The following is a 17,220-nucleotide window of genomic DNA, read 5'->3' as shown; positions in this document are numbered from 1 at the left end:
TTTTAAATAATTTTGTGTCTTTTTTAATAATTTTATGTATTTTGAATAATTGTGTGTCTTTTTAAATAAATGTCTGTCTTTTTTTAATAATTTTGTGTCTTTTTTTAATAATTTTGTGTCTTTTTGGTAATTCTGCGTCTTTCTTCTCCATTTTTGTATAATTTAGCATCTTTTTGAGTAATTTGACATGTTTTTTGGGGTCATTTTGTGACTTTTTTGGTCTTGCATGGGTAAATTAGCATCTTTTTTGGTAATTTTAAATGTTTTGGGCGTCATTTTGTGACTTTTTGGGGAAATTTAGCACCTTTTTTGGTAATTTTACACCACAAAAAACCCCACTCAAAACGTCATTTCCCGGCCTTTTTCAATCTGGAAAAAAAATATATTCTTACTGATAGGAGAGTATCAAGTAAGTGAGTAACTGTTCAAGGCCTTAATAAGAGGAATGATCCTGGTTCAGATCTAGAGACCATGTTCCTTACTGTGAGGTTAAAGAGGGAGCGTGTCACCTGGCTGAACCCTGAACATCTCCATGTATCACACTCAGTTCTTCACAGCTATCTGAAATGTTGGTAATGTGTTAGTATGCAGCAGCATGAGGAATGTGGCTGACAGCTCTCTGAGTAAACACGCTGCAGGTAGACGAGCAGGTAGAGATGTTCAGACTCTATCTGAGAGGTCAGCAGTTCATCTCTCTGTGGTTTGGTCTGCAGACGTGAGACTGGAGCTGCTGCACCAACATGTTCAACATAAGGAAGCTTTAAAGCTCCTGGACATTAGATTTTTAATCTAATATAGTGTTTAAAAAGGTGAAAAAAGTACAATGACCCAAAAAAAATATGCAAAATGACCCAAAAAATGTAAAATGACAACAACAAAAAAATGTAATGATGAAAAAATATGTAGAATGACCCAAAAAAAGTAAGACTACCAAAAATTAAAATGGCCAAAAAAATATGTAAAATTACCCAAAAATTGTAAAATGACCAAAAAAAGATGTAAAATTACCAAAATAAAAGTAAAATGACCCCAAAAAATATGTAAAATTACCCAAAAAATATGTAAAAAGACCCGAAAATGTAAAATTACCAAAAGAAAATGTAAAATGGCCAAAAAAAATGTTAAATTACCCAACAATTGTAAAATGACCAAAAAAAAAGTAAAATGGCCAAAAAAAGATGTAAAATTACCAAAAAAGATGTAAAATAACCAATAAAAAAATGTAAAATTACCACCGACAGACACAATTTTTTTTAAAGACATAAATGACGAGAAAGACACAAAATGACAAAAAAAAAGTAAAATAACCAAAAAAAAATGTAAAATGACCCAAAAAATGTAAAATTACCAAAATAAATGTAAAATGGCCAAAAAAAGGTGTAAAATTACCAAAAAATATGTAAAATTGCCGAAAAATAATATGTAAACCAGGTAGAAAGATGCTCTCTGGGATCGACTTCTATCTGTGAGGTCAGCAGTTCACCTCTCTGTGGTTTGGTCTGCAGACGTGAGACTGGAGCTGCTGCACCAACATGTTCAACATGCAGCCTGGATAAGGAAGCTTTAAAGCTCCTGGACATTAGATTTTTAATCTAATATAGTGTTTAAATAGTTAAAATCTGCACAATATCTGCACAAATCTTTAATGTGCTATAAAGGTTCACCGGGAGAATTAAAAAAAGACGGAATCAGCAAAAAAAAGACATAAATATCACCAAAAAGACACAAAATGACCAAAAAAGACTTAAATGACCAGAAAAAGACACAGAATTATGGAAAATAGATGACCCCCAAAAAATGTAAAATTGCCAAAAAAAGATGTAAAATGACCAAAGAAAGACAAATTGCGAAAAGAGACACAAAATCAATGTTTTTCTTGAACTAATTCATTAGGGCCTCGGGGCAATCTCCCCAGCACTGGTCCCATACAGCAATATCTGTAGGGACCAGTGCTGCACTACTGTTATACTGTGGATTTCCGCTACTAGTCCTACAACTTGAAGAGTTGCACGACAAATTATATATCAAAACGTGCGGTTTGATCGGGATCGGTGTGCTATTACTTTTCTCTACAGAACATGATTGTTTTGCGACGTAAGTCGCGAAAAACTGCCCAAAATTTTGCATTGAAATGAATGGGACGGCCAAAAAAAAAATGAGCACAAAAGAACAATTTTTAAAAATTTTTTTTTTAATTTTTTAATTTTTTTTTTTTTTTTAGAGTTTTTTAAACGTCTACTCCTCCAGCATAATTTGACCTAGAGACTCCATTTAAACTTTAAACAGTAGACACAAGTCTTGTGTATCGGTGTATTAATCCACGTTTCGATAGGTCATATAGTTTTTTATCAATCCCTGTTCAATGACCATGATCATTTTTGGAGAAATTCTGAGATTATAATGGGTGTGTATTGCACGGAATGTTCGTGTCACAGTGTGTGACATCATCGCCAGAGTGTAGAGGGAGAGAAAAAACTGTCAAAAAATAAATTTTAAAACTGCGCTCCAGGCCGCAAATTCCACTCTACAGAAATAATTTATACATAGAAACGTAGGAAAATTAGTCTTCTCCCTCACAATCCTCTGGTAAAGCTGTCAGAGTTATAGTTTGGGCGTAGGACGCACAGATGATCCACCAACACCACCAACAGCCTCATTGGCTCCCATATTAAAAACGCAGAAAGATTTCTGAAAAAGGGAGATGTAACAGTTTTTTTAGATCGCTCTAACAAAGCTATTTTTTTCATTTTTCTTAAAAAAAAACCATATGTAGACGTTCAGGAAGAACTCAGGACGCTCAAAGTGAAGTCGGATCAATGATAGGTATTATGGTTTTACCAAAAATGCTTTCTGTTCGAGGCCAGAAATTTCACTCTGCCCACCTCTGGCTGCTGTCACTCTGCCAGAAGATTCCACAGCTGTTAATTCTGTTGATTGCTCTGCTCTGATTGGTCGACCCCAAAGCCTTTGATGCTTTGATGTGATTACAGTTACAGATACACACACAAACACACACACACACACACACACACACAGATAAAGATAATTAAGATACTATTGCTCGATAGAAGAAGAAAATACTTCATGTACTTCACTAATGCTTCATGTTTTTTGCAGTGTGGCATATAATAGTGTTTTGGTTTAGTAAATCAGTGGAATAGCTGATCTATTTATCCATCAATGTATAATTCTCATGGCGATAAGATCTTTTACATTTATTAATGATGACAAACATGCTGCACATTAAAAGAGGATCTGATCTGGAGGTCTCTTTAATCCGACTCTGATTCATCTGGTCTAGTCCAGACAGGTTCAGGTCTCTGCCAGCTGCTCAGATTCACTTTACAAGTGTAGATTTATTTACATACACTACTGGTCAAAAGTTTTAGAACACACCCACTTTTCCAGAATTTAATGATGCAGTTTAATGTCTCAGTGTACTCTGAAATTAATGCACATTTGCAACATTTAAAATTCTTTATTGAGCATGATAGTGTTTTGAAAGTAAAAAAAAGATTCAAAATCACATTTTATGTTGGACTAAAGCAGCTGTTCTCAACCTTGGGGTCTGGACCCCAATTGGGGTCGCGAGATGATTTCTGGGGGTCGCCAAATCATTTTGGAAGTCAGCTCTGTCTCCACTGTGTTAACATGTTAATGTGTTTTCGTCTTTTTTTGGTCATTTTGTGTCTTGTTTTTGTCATTTTGTGGTCAATTTGTGTCTTTTTTGGTAATTTTGTGTCTTTTTTGGTCATTTTGTGTCTTTTTTGGTCATTTTGTGTCTTTTTTTGGTCATTTTGTTTCCTTTTTGGTCATTTTGTGTCTTTTTTGTTCATTTTGTGTCTTTTTTTGGTCATTTTGTGTCTTTTCTGGTCATTTTGTGTCTTTTTTGGTCATTTGTTTACTCTTTTTGGTCATTTTGTTTCTTTTTTGGGTGATCTGAACTGTGCGAGTGCGGGTCGCGGACAAAGTGACACAAAATGACAAAAACAAGACACAAAATGACTTACAAAGACATGAAAAGAATTCAAAAATGGATAAAATAGCCCAAGACTCCATAGAGTTAAGTTGTTAACCAACTTCTTGTTCCCTGAAAAAGGCCTACTTGTATAATTCTGAAATGTACATTATATTTTACCTTTTTTTATTTACCTCTGGCTGTTCACCACTTACCTTTGTACCCTTTCAAGCTGTTGATTTGCTTGATTTTCAATAAAAAACTGGAAAAATTGGTGTGTTCTAAAACTTTTGACCGGTAGTGTACATTTATTATATAAGTGTATATTTGTTCCACATCCATGCAGAAGGCTGGTTCTGCTGGTTCTATACATTCTGACTCTATTGGCTCCTTCCAAGCCTATATGGGTCTCTCACGTCACCCTGACTCTTTAGTCCTGGATAATAAGATTTCCTGACCCTTCACATCTAGTCAAATCCCACTCAGGTCCCCGTAACGTGGACTTGTTACAGTGGAAGCAGACTCACCATAAATCGGAGCGTCCTGGCATCAGACGCTTCTTTCCGCTGAAATACGCTTCAAAATCTTGGGTCTTGAGTCTGTGGGCGTAGTCTATATAGCCAGATACTTCCTGTCCAAGAGGATTATGATCCCTTATGAAAATGACCGACTGTAAAACAAAAAAAAAGAGAGAGAGAGAGAGAGAAAGAGAAGGAAAGCCTCTGTGTAAATAATCAAGCATCAGGCCTCTCTGGGTGGAAGCCAGCCAGGAGGAAAATGTCACTTGTTAAACCTTTAGAGTCCTTTTTTTCATTCTGCCTGTAGAAACCAGTTATAAAGTGTTCACCCTTTCACATTGGTATCATTGTTTTCAGTACAACCTCACCTAAATGACCTGATTATTATTTTTTTCATTTTGACTTACTGGATCGATTTTGAACACCGAAACAGACAAAAAACACACAAAAAACCCATAAAAAACACAATAAAATTACAAAAAACACACAAAAAATTACAAAAAAACATTAATAAACACACATAAAAATGACACAAAAATTACAAAAAAACACACAAAAATCACACATAAAAACACAAAAATGCATAAAATTGCAAAAAACACACAAACCCCCCCCCCATAAAAACACATTAAAATGACAAAAAAACACACAAAAACACACGGTAAACACGCAAAAAACAACAAACACATAAAAATGACACAAAAAATACAAAATACACACAAAAGCCACACATAAAGACGCACAAAAAATTGCAAAAAATACAAAACAAACCCCATAAAAAACACATTAAAATTACAAAAAACACACAAAAACACACAGTAAATGCGCAAAAAAATAACAAAAACACACATTAAACACACATAAAAATGACACAAAAAATACAAAATACACACAAAAATCACACATTAAGAGGCACAAAAAATTGCAAAAACACACAAAAAAACCCATAAAAAAACATTAAAAAACACACAGAAAACACACAAAAAATTTACAAAACACACATAAAAATAACACAAAAAACTACAAAAAAACACACAGAAAACACACACAAAAAATTACAAAAAAAAACATAAAAACACACAAAAATTGCAAAAAACACACAAAATTAGAAAAAAACACACAAGAAAATTACAAAAACACACAAAAAACATTAAACACAAACGATTGCATTAAAAATGCATTGAAATGCTGAATGCACACTGCAAAATAAAATAAAAATCTCTTCAAAAACTTCAGTAAAACCATGTTAGACTTGGTGGTTTTAACCTTTGCTGAAAAAGAGAAAACAGGACGTTGAAACTTGTAGAAAAGCCTCTAAACCTTCAGAGTGAAGCTGACAGCAGCAGCTCTGTGGTGCCTTCAGGGACTCAGAGGGTTAAAGTGGACCGATAGAGAGGATCCGTTACTAATCCTCCCACTTTGAAATAAAAGGCTCATGTTATATGGTTCAGATCAGAAGCTACCTGGTCCTGGATGGCCCGGCTCGGCTCGGCTCAGATATAAAGTGCGTGGGACTCCTGCAGCTGAATCTTCCTCTTACAGTAACTAGAGTTTCTCTTCCGTTCCAACACTCCTACAGACCGGCAGCAGGAGGAACGGAGCTTTAAAGGACATGAGATGTGGAGTTAGAAACTCATAGCTGAGGAGCTTTATGGGTAAAAAATAAGTCAAGTAAAGGCAAAGAAAAGGGCACTAAAAACATTTCCTTCATTATCAATATTTATTTAGTATTTTAAACATCAGGTTATCAGGCCTGATTTTGTATATTTGACTATAATTGAGCTTCTGGGGAGCTCCTCTTGTGGTTTTTAGACCTAAAAGAAAAGGAACTACTGGATGTTTGGGAGACAGATCGGCTCTCTGTGATCCAAACACTGATTCTCTGATTAGAACTTTATGAGTAAGAAGAAGTAAAAAAGGCTTGAATTCTTTTTTAGTTATTTCGTGTCTTTTTTAGTTATTTTGAGTCTTTTTTGGTCATTTTTTGTGTCTTTTTTTGTCATTTTGTGTCTTTTTTTTGTCATTTTGTGTCTGTTGTTGTGTCTTTTTTTAGTTATTTTGTGTCTTTTGTGTCTTTTTTAGTCATTGTGTGTCTTTTTTTGGTCATTTTGTGTCTCTTCTTTAATCATTTTGTGTCTTTTTTTTGTCATTTTGTGTCTTTTTTTGTCATTTTGTGTCTGTTGTGTCTTTTTTTGGTCATTTTGTGTCTCTTTTTTAGTCATTTTGTGTCTTTTTTTTAGTTATTTTTTGTCTTTTTTTTGGTCATTTTGTGTCTGTTGTTGTTTTTTTTGTTATTTTGTGTCTTTTTTTCATTTTGTGTCTTTTTTGTGTCTTTTTTGGTCATTTTGTGTCTGTTGTTGTGTCTTTAGTTATTTTGTGTCTTTTTTAGGTCATTTTGTGTCTTTTTTGGTCATTTTGTGTCTTTTTTGTCATTTTGTGTCTTTTTTAGTCATTTTGTGTCTTTCTGTGTCTTTTTTTTTGTCATTTTGTGTCTGTTGTTGTGTCTTTTTTTAGTTATTTTGTGTCTCTTTTTTTGTTCATTTTGTGTCTTTTTTTTAGTTCATTTTGTGTCTTTTTTTTGTTCATTTTGTGTCTTTTTTTTGTGTTCATCTTGTGTCTTTTTTTTGTTCATTTTGTGCCTTTTTTGTTCATTTTGTGTCTTTTTTTAGTTATTTTGTGTCTCCTTTTTTTGGTCATTTTGTGTCTGTTGTTGTGTCTTTTTTAGTTTTTTTTTGGTCTGCTTTGTTTTTGTGATGAAGAAGCCATGCTTTGGCGCTTTTGGAGACTCCAGAGGGTTAAAAGGTGAAAAAAAAAGTTGTTTTTAAAACTTTTTTACATGTCCTAAAACCAGTCTGATTTCATAGGATTAAAGAACTCCTGGGAGCTCCTCTTGTGGTTTTTAGACCTAAAAGAAAAGGAACTACTGGATGTTTGGGCTTCAGATCGTCTCTCTGTGATCCAAACACTGATTCTCTGATTAGAACTTTATGAGTAAGAAGAAGTAAAAAGGCTTGAATTCCCGAACATAAACAAAAACCTCCAGACTGACTCATCAGGTGTTTGATCAGACAGAACAAAAACAGAAAACAGGCATGACGGATGGTTTTGTCACCGGATTCAGACAAAGAGAATGAAAGGCGAGTTGTCCAAAGGCCCCGAGGTGACAGCAGAACATGAAATGATCTTTTCATGTGGATCTGATGGTTTAGATAAGACGCCGTGACAAAGGGTGGAGGAGCCCCAAACAGAGGGAACACTCAGGTGTGAAGAGCTTGTTTTGTCTGCCGTCACACACATAAAAAGAGGCTTTTCTTGCCTTCTTTTTCAGAGAACGAGGACTCTTTTTGTCTCCGGCTCGTCTTGTTTACTGAGAGCATGAATGAGTCCCACTGGTGGTTCTACAGTAACAGTGAGAGTGTCAGGACGCGGGCCATCTGTGGATCCCGTCACTAGAAAGGCGTGAGATAACTAGCGCTCCAGACCCTCAAACGCTTAAAACAGATGCTATCAGGTTCACAGCTGGCTGCAGGCCTGGACCACATACCAGATACCTTCAGGACCAGATACCTTCAGGTCCAGATACCTTCAGGACCAGATACCTTCAGGACCAGATACCTTTAGGCCCAGATACCTTCAGGACCAGATACCTTCAGGCCCAGATACCTTTAGGCCCAGATACCTTAAGGCCCAGATACCTTTAGGACCAGATACCTTCAGGACCAGATACCTTCAGGACCAGATACTTTCAGGACCAGATACCTTCAGGCCCAGATACCTTTAGGCCCAGATACCTTCAGGACCAGATACCTTTAGGCCCAGATACCTTTAGGACCAGATACCTTCAGGACCAGATCATCATACATCCTAATTTTTATGTTTTCCTTTATTCATTTTTTAATAAAATCCCTTTTTGTGTCACTACTCTTCAACACGGACCAAAAACAACCCATATCCATTTTTTTTTTAGCTAAGTAGCGTGCTAAGCTAACTACTTAACTAACTTCTTGGCTAAGTATTTAGCTAAGTAGCTTGCTAAGCTAAATTCTTAACTAACTTCTTGGCTAAGTATTTAGCTTAGTAGCTTGTTAAGCTAACTACTTAGCTAACTCCTTGGCTAAGTATTTAGCTAAGTAGCTTGCTAAGCTAACTACTTAGCTAACTCCTTGGCTAAGTATTTAGCTAAGTAGCTTGCTAAGCTAACTACTTAACTAACTTCTTGGCTAAGTATTTAGCTAAGTAGCTTGCTAAGCAAAATTCTTAACTAACTTCTTGGCTAAGTATTTAGCTAAGTAGCTTGCTAAGCTAACTACTTAGCTAAGGTCAGTTTGTAAAATGAGCCAGTACATTATTTTACTTTGGTCCTGGGATGTTTTCAGATTTTATAAATGTATTTTTTTGCAACTGTGAGAATTATATGAAGATAAAACAACGTCTTCAATAGATTCATATATCACATGGGTCTCAAACTCGTGGCCCGCGGGCCAATTGCAGCCCTCATGACGATATTTTGTGGCCCCCACCTTGATATGAAAGTTTAATGTGAGTTTTATATGAATGGCACTTTACCGTGTTGTGTGTGGAAGGTCCCTTTAATTACTTTTTTTGGTAATTTAGTGTCTTTTTAAAATAATTTTGTCTTTTTTAAATAGTTTTGTGTCTTTTTTTAGTAATTTTGTGGGGTTTTTTTTGGTAATTTTGTGTCTTTTTAAAATAATTTTGTCTTTTTTAAATAGTTTTGTGTCTTCTTTTTAGTAATTTTGTGTCTTTTTCAGTAATTTTAAAGTTACAGTAGTAAACCCACACACCAAGTTCTGGAAACCACAGCTGCTTGTTTTTTACCATAACTGATTTTTTTTTTTTTTTTTACAGTGTATAGTTTTCGTAAATGATAAACCAAATAAACAACAAAAATCTGACTCAAGTTGCATTAAAGCTGAACTATGCTGCTAACATGTTTTTTCTCCATTTTCTAGAAGAGTTTTCTGAGCTGCGTCGTTCTTCAGGAAACAAAATCCTGATGAAAAACCTGAAACCTTGAAGCTAAATAAACAACAGCAGAGCACATTTAGAGTCTGACAGGTAAGCCAGAGTTCACCTCTCTCTCAGGGAGCAGAGGGGGGTTAGGGGGGCTGCTAACATCTAACAGGAGTTTCCAGGCTGATGTTGGAGGAGGGGCCCCGGGACTCTGAGGGGCCCGGGGACCTCCACCTTACACCATGGAAACAAGTGGAGCCTTACGTCACCTGCCAGCAATTACCAGGAACAGGTGCTGTGACCTCACAGGGCAGAAAGAGAGAGAGAGAGAGAGAGAGAGAGAGGGAGAGAGAGAGAGAGAGAGAGAGAGAGAGAGAGAGAGAGAGAGAGAGAGAGAGAGAGAGAGGGGCCGCTTTATGGCAAACATCAGCCTGCTGAGAAGCTGAGAAGCTGCTTCGAATGTGCAGGTCTCAGGTCCCAGGTATATCCTGCCTCTCTGTGATACTCTAGACCAGGGGTCTCTAACTCAAATTACCTGGGGGCCGCTGGAGGCAGAAAAAAAAGACTCAACGTGACTAAAAAAAGGCACAAAATGACCAAAAGAGACATAAAATGACCAAAAAAGACACAAAATTACTAAAAAAAGACACAAAATTACTTAAAAAAAAGATACAAAATTACCAAAAAAGACACAAAATGACCCAAAAAGACACAAAATTATTAAAAGAAAGACACAATTATTAAAAAAGACACATTATTTAAAAAAGACACAAAATTATTTTTAAAAGACACAAAATTACCAAAAAGATACAAAATTCCTGAAAAAAAAATATACATAATTATCAAAAAAAGACACAGAACTACCAAAAAAGACACAAAATTATTTTAAAAAGACACAAAATGACCAAAAAAAGACACAAAATAACTAACAAAGATACATAATTACCAAAAAAGACACAAAATTACTAAAAAAAGACACAAAATTACCAATTTTATGGTCTTTTACTGTCATGGTTTAGCAGATTTTCACTGTAAAATCTACAGAAATTTCTAACTAATGGGACATTAATCATCTGTTTTACGGGCGATGTTTGTCTCTGAAAGTGTGTCTCTGTGTGTGATTTTTTTTCTCATTTTGACTTTTTTTTCTCATTTTGACTTTTTCTTCCAATTTTGACTTTTTTTCAAATTTTGACTTTTTTCTCATTTTGAATTTTTTTGTCATTTCGATTTTTTTTCTCATTTTGATTTTTTTCTCATTTTGATTTTTTTTCTCATTTCGATTTTTATTTCTCATTTCGATTTTATTCTCATTTTGACTTTTTTCTCATGTTTATTTATTTATTTATTTTAAATGTATTTGAAACTGAATAGTTGAGATTCCAGAGCTGTCTGGAAGGAAAACACCAGTGACCTGAAGATGAAGGTTACATAAACCAGGTGGAGAACAGTTAGACCAGGATCCATAAAATCAGGATCTGAGAAGTTAATAAACACAACAAAGCGTCTCAGATCCTGGTGGCCCCGCCCTCAGACACAAATCCACTATCAACGTCTTTATGCTCTCAGAAACAAACAGTGGAACTGGAACAGTGTTGACAGTGGTAATGATTTTGTCCTGTGGAAGCTGTGGAGGATCTCCGACCTCCTGATGTGAATCACTGCACCAACCTGTGGATAATCTTTCAAAGCCCCGCGGCTCAGAGAGAGGATTTACAAATTCAAGTCAAACAGAAGCTGACAGCAGTTTGACACCAACTGTCCCGCTTTCTTTGTGCTCTGACAACGTCCTACAGGTGGAGACACAATGGACGACCACCTGACATCCTGCAGAGCAAAAAAAAGGTCTAAAAACCAGATAAAACAGTCCCATACAGCAATATCTGTAGGGACCAGTGCTGCACTACTGTTATACTGTGGATTTCTTCTTCTTCCTCTTCCGGACACAATTTCGTCCCGCTACTAGTCCTACAACTTCAAGAGTTGCAGGACAAGTTATATATCGAAACTGCCCAAAATTTTGCATTGAAGTGAATGGGACGGCCAAAAAAAAATGAGCGAAAAAGAACAATAATTGGAGATTTTTAAACGTCTACTTCCCCGGCATAATTTCACCTAGAGACTCCATTTAAACTTTAAACAGTAGACACAAGTCTTGTGTATCGGTGTATTAATCCACGTTTCGATAGGTCATATAGTTTTTTATCAATCCCTGTTCAATGACCATGATCATTTTTGGAGAAATTCTGAGATTATAATGGGTGTGTATTGCACGGAATGTTCGTGTCACAGTGTGTGACATCATCGCCAGAGTGTAGAGGGAGAGAAGAAACTGTCAAAAAATAAATTTGAAAACTGCGCTCCAGGCCGCAAATTCCACTCTACAGAAATAATTTATACATAGAAACGTAGGAAAATTAGTCTTCTCCCTCACAATCCTCTGGTAAAGCTGTCAGAGTTATAGTTTGGGCGTAGAACGCACAGATGATCCACCAACACCACCAACAGCCTCATTGGCTCCCATATTAAAAACGCAGGGAGATTTCTCAAAAAGGGAGATGGAACAGTTTTTTTAGATCGCTCTAACAAAGCTATTTTTTAATTTTTCTTAAAAAAAATCATATGTAGACGTTCAGGAAGAACTCAGGACGCTCAAAGTGAAGTCGGATCAATGATAGGTATTATGGTTTTGCCAAAAATGCTTTCTGTGCGAGGCCAGAAATTCCAGTCAGTCCACCTCTGTTACGGAACATTCAACAGTTGGTGGCAGTTAATTCTGTTGATTGCTCTGATTGTCTTTGATCTTTGATGTGATTACAGTTACACACACACAAACACACACACATTTTGAGGTTAAAGGTCATAGGTTGCTGTATAAATAAATACTTGTAAAGGAATGCTTGTTGTAGGTGTGCTCCTTGTATATTATATAGTATCATAACATTACTAGTATTAATTGTTATAAATCTCTGAAGAATCTCATCATAGTGTACACACACCGGCAGTAGCCCCCGTGGCCCTTTCACTATTTACCCAGAGGACATTTTCTAGTTTAATGTTATGAGGCTTAATAAAAACTTTAACTTGATCATGTTTTTTATGTTAAATCTCGACCTGAAAAGTAACAAAAGCTGTCAGTTAAATGTAGTGGAGTAAAAAGTATAAAGTTACATGAAATGGAAATACTACATGTACTACTATGTAACTCTGTGTAACTGTGACGCAGAAAGAGCTGGAAATGATGCAGAGCTTCGACAATAATTAACATTTGAGAACTCTTTTGTTTTAAGAAGGTCTTTGGAGGAAACTGCACCACAAGCCGACACCACCAACCTGTCTGCTGCCCCCCCGGCCTCCTCCTCCTCCTCCTCCTCCTCCTCCTGCTCTTCCTCCTCCTCCTCCTCCTCCTCCTCCTGCTCTTCCTCCTCCTCCTCCTCCTCCTCCTCCTCCTCCCCCCCCGGCCCTGGGAACAGTCCTGCAGTGTCAGGGACTGTGCAGGTGTGTTGCGGGTTCAGCTGCCGTGCTGTTTATTATTGGTGGGCTGAGCTTCAGGAGGAATCCCGGCCATCACTAACAACTGTGTAAATGTGTTGGAGGAAGGAAAACACGGCCTGAACTCCAGGAATGTCTGGAGGTGGAGCTCCGTTTCTGGAGGATTTACTCCTGTTCTGGGTTACATGATGGGGGAGTGTGTGTGTGGAAGAGTGTGTGGAAGTGTGTTTGTTTGTTTGGATCCCAATTGGCTTCTGTGGTTTCACTTCCTGGGAACCACTACTTTAATATTTAAGGCGGGAAAACAGATTTTGATATTTGTAGTTTTTTCTTCCTATTTTCTGTCTCTTGGCCAATGAAATGCATCAGAATACGTGTGGGAGTGTCGCAATGCATCATGGGACTTTTCCAGAACTTTGAAATCATCACCAAAAAAAGACACAAAATGACCAAAAAAAGACACAAAATGACTAAAAAAAGACACAAAATGACAAAAAAGACAAAAAACAACCAAAAACAGACACAAATTGACAAAAAAGGACAAAAAAGGACCAAAAAAGACACAAAATGACAAAAAAAGACACAAAATGACTACAAAAAGACACAAAAAGACACAAAATTACTACAAAAAGACACAAAATGACTAAAAAAAAGACACAAAATGACTAAAAAAAGACACAAAAAGACACAAAATGACTACAAAAAGACACAAAATGACAAAAAAAAGAGACAAAAAAGACCAAAAAAAAGACACAAAATGACTAAAAAAGACACAAAATGACAAAAAAAAGACACAAAATGACTAAAAAAAGACACAAAATGACCAAAAAAGACACAAAATGACTAAAAAAAGACACAAAAAGACACAAAATGACTAAAAAAAAGACACAAAATGACTAGATAAAAGCGCAAAAAGACACAAAATGAGAATCCATGTGGGAGTGTCACAATGCAACATGGGACATCACCAAAAAAAGACACAAAATGTCCAAAATAAGACACAAAAAGACACAAAATGACTAAATAAAAGCGCAAAAAGACACAACATGAGAATACATGTGGGAGTGTCTGCTACAGAGGCTGAAAAATCTATTATTTTGTAGGAAGAGTTGACACTTTTGTTGAATTTACAGAAACACTTCAGATTTTCGGGGCTGATTTTAGAATCACCAATCAGAGGTCTTACAGGCAGTTTTTACAGCCGTTTTAGGCCTAAATGGGTTAACAAAGAAATATATATTTAATTGTTTTATTAAAGTGTGTTTTACTCATTTCTGCTGTGAAAACTTCCTTTCCAGCGTTACTTGGAAATTAGTCGTTCTACATGAGGGTATATATGAAAAAAATATCCTCAGATTACTTGTAAAATAAATATACCTGTCTGGAAAAAAACCCAGGTTTATCTAAAGTATTCCTGGAGATTTAGTGGTGAAAATATTATTTTTTAAAAAGGAGTAACACTCGCCTTTATTTTACACAGTGAAATATCACGGAGCTGTTTTGTTCAGTGAGATAAATCTTCTCTGTGGTGATTTATCTGAGGTTTTTAGTTTATCTATGGCTGCACTTCTCCCCTCTCTAATTACAGAGATTCAGAGTTCAGATATCTTTATGATGTATGTCTTCTTCTCTTCTTCTCTTCCTGCGGTTACCTGCTGCAGGTCTGATGTTCTTATCGTCATGGCAACACGACCGGATCATTAAAATATCAACTTTATGAGTGATTAATCTGAATCATTATTATCGTTACCACATTTTAAACGGCATGTTCCGCATGTGTTTGACACATGCTCACTGTGTGTGTGTGTGTGTGTGTTCTTGTACTTCCTACATAGTGAGGACCGGTCCTCACTTCTTTGAGATTTCAGACTTTGTTTTAAGGGTTAAAGGTTCCATGATAATGATAACTAGAAAATTTCCTCTGGGTAAATAGTGAAAGAGCCACGGGGGCTACTGCCGGTGTGTGTACACTATGATGAGATTCTTCAGAGATTTATAACAATTAATACTAGTAATGTTATGATACTATATAATATACAAGGAGCACACCTACAACAAGCATTCCTTTACAAGTATTTATTTATACAGCAACCTATGACCTTTAACCTCTAAATGTGTGTGTGTGTGTGTGTGTGTGTGTGTGTGTGTGTGTGTGTGAAGCATGTGTATCTGGAGGAGTGTGCGCGCTTACGAGCACATGTGTGTGTGTATCTGTAACTGTAATCACATCAAAGATCAAAGGAATCAACACAATTAACTGTCATCCTAATGTTCCTGAACAGTGACAGCAGCCAGAGGTGGACAGACTGGAATTTCTGGCCTCGAACAGAAAGCATTTTTGGCAAAACCATAATACCTATCATTGATCCGACTTCACTTTGAGCGTCCTGAGTTCTTCCTGAACGTCTACATATGTTTTTTTTAAGAAAAATGAAAAAATAGCTTTGTTAGAGCGATCTAAAAAAACTGTTACATCTCCCTTTTTCAGAAATCTTCCTGCGTTTTTAATATGGGAGCCAATGAGGCTGTTGGTGGTGTTGGTGGATCATCTGTGCGTCCTACGCCCAAACTATAACTCTGACAGCTTTACCAGAGGATTGTGAGGGAGAAGACTAATTTTCCCTACGTTTCTATGTATAAATTATTTCTGAAGAGTGGAATTTGCGGCCTGGAGCGCAGTTTTCAAATAAATTTTTTGACAGTTTTTTCTCTCCCTCTACACTCTGGCGATGATGTCACACACTGTGACACGAATATTCCGTGCAATACACACCCATTATAATCTCAGAATTTCTCCAAAAATGATCATGGTCATTGAACAGGGATTGATAAAAAACTATATGACCTATCGAAACGTGGATTAATACACCGATACACAAGACTTGTGTCTACTGTTTAAAGTTTAAATGGAGTCTCTAGGTGAAATTATGCCGGAGAAGTAGACGTTTAAAAATCTCCAATTATTGTTCTTTTTTGCTCATTTTTCCCATTCGTCCCATTCATTTCAATGCAAAATTTTGGGCAGTTTTTCGCGGCGTAGAGAAAAGTAATAGCACACCGATCCCGATCAAACCGCACGTTTTGATATGTAATTTGTTCTGCAACTCTTCAAGTTGTAGGACTAGTAGCGGGACGAAATTGCGTCTGGAAGAGGAAGAAGAAGAAATCCACAGTATAACAGTAGTGCAGCACTGGTCGGTGCGATTGCCCCGAGGCCCTAATTAAGGACCAAAACACTTAAAACAAGTGAAACAGTCGAACAGAAAAGATACTGACTAAGATTAACTATCTTATCAGACAAAAAATAAACATATATCCCCTTGTTCTAACATATTTAATCCGACTTATATTTCAGTTTTTGCAGTGTGTCCAATGACAATAAAGGAAAATATGACTCTGATCTGATCCGACTAAAGAAAAAACTAAAGCTTCTGGTTCTGAGTGCAATTTCATGCCTTATTGTGTGTGTGTGTGTGTACACATTGAGGATGGAAATAATCAAAAGACATTTCTTTTCCTTTCGTTTATAATTACAGGGTGTGTCAGCAGACAGATGTCTTGGCACCGGATACAAAAATGCACAAGTGAAGAGTTCAAACGGCCGTGGTGCCCTCCACGCTGCTTCATGTTATATCTGATTCTCTGAAAGCTGCACAAAGGCTGCAGCCCACACACACACACACACACACACACACACACACACACACACACACACAAACCTGCTGCTGCTGCCTCTATCCTGCACCATGCATTACTCAAATCAATTATTATCAGGTCATATAGGTGAAAAAATATACTTTTTAATATATATTTTTAATATAAATATATATTTTTTTCGTGACTTCGACATTTTTTTCTCCTTTTGACTTTGTTTTCTTCTTTTGACTTTTTTTCTCATTTTGACTTTTTTTTCGTGGATCCGACTTTTTTTTCTCATTTTGACTTTTTTCCCCCATTTTGACTTTTTTTCTCATTTTGACTTTTTTAACCTTGCAAGGGAATTCACTGTGTCTTTTTATTGGTCATTATATGCTTTTTTGGTAATTTTGTGTCTATTTTGGTAATTTTGTGTCTATTTTTTGGTAATTTCGTGTCTTTTTTGGTCATTTTATGTCTTTTTTGGTCATTTTGTGTCTATTTTTTGGTAATTTCGTGTCTTTTTTGGTCATTTTATGTCTTTTTTGGTAATTTTGTGTCTATTTTTTGGTAATTTTGTGTCTTTTTTAGTAATTTTGTGTCTATTTTTTGGTAATTTTGTATCTATTTTGGTCATTATAC

General features: G+C 36.1%; 1 protein-coding gene across 1 annotated transcript in view; it reads right to left on the bottom strand.

The window, feature by feature from the left end:
* cfap299 (cilia and flagella associated protein 299) overlaps positions 1-17,220 on the bottom strand; it is a 166,119-nt gene that overhangs the window by 26,964 nt on the left and 121,935 nt on the right. The window contains exon 5 of the mRNA XM_059337149.1: positions 4,486-4,628. Coding sequence (XP_059193132.1) covers positions 4,486-4,628 — 143 coding nt within the window. The remainder of the gene's footprint in view (positions 1-4,485; positions 4,629-17,220) is intronic.

This window comes from Centropristis striata, chromosome 7 (genome assembly GCF_030273125.1).
Source record: "Centropristis striata isolate RG_2023a ecotype Rhode Island chromosome 7, C.striata_1.0, whole genome shotgun sequence".
Taxonomy (NCBI): domain Eukaryota; kingdom Metazoa; phylum Chordata; class Actinopteri; order Perciformes; family Serranidae; genus Centropristis; species Centropristis striata.
This window is presented reverse-complemented; position numbering and strand designations above follow the sequence as displayed.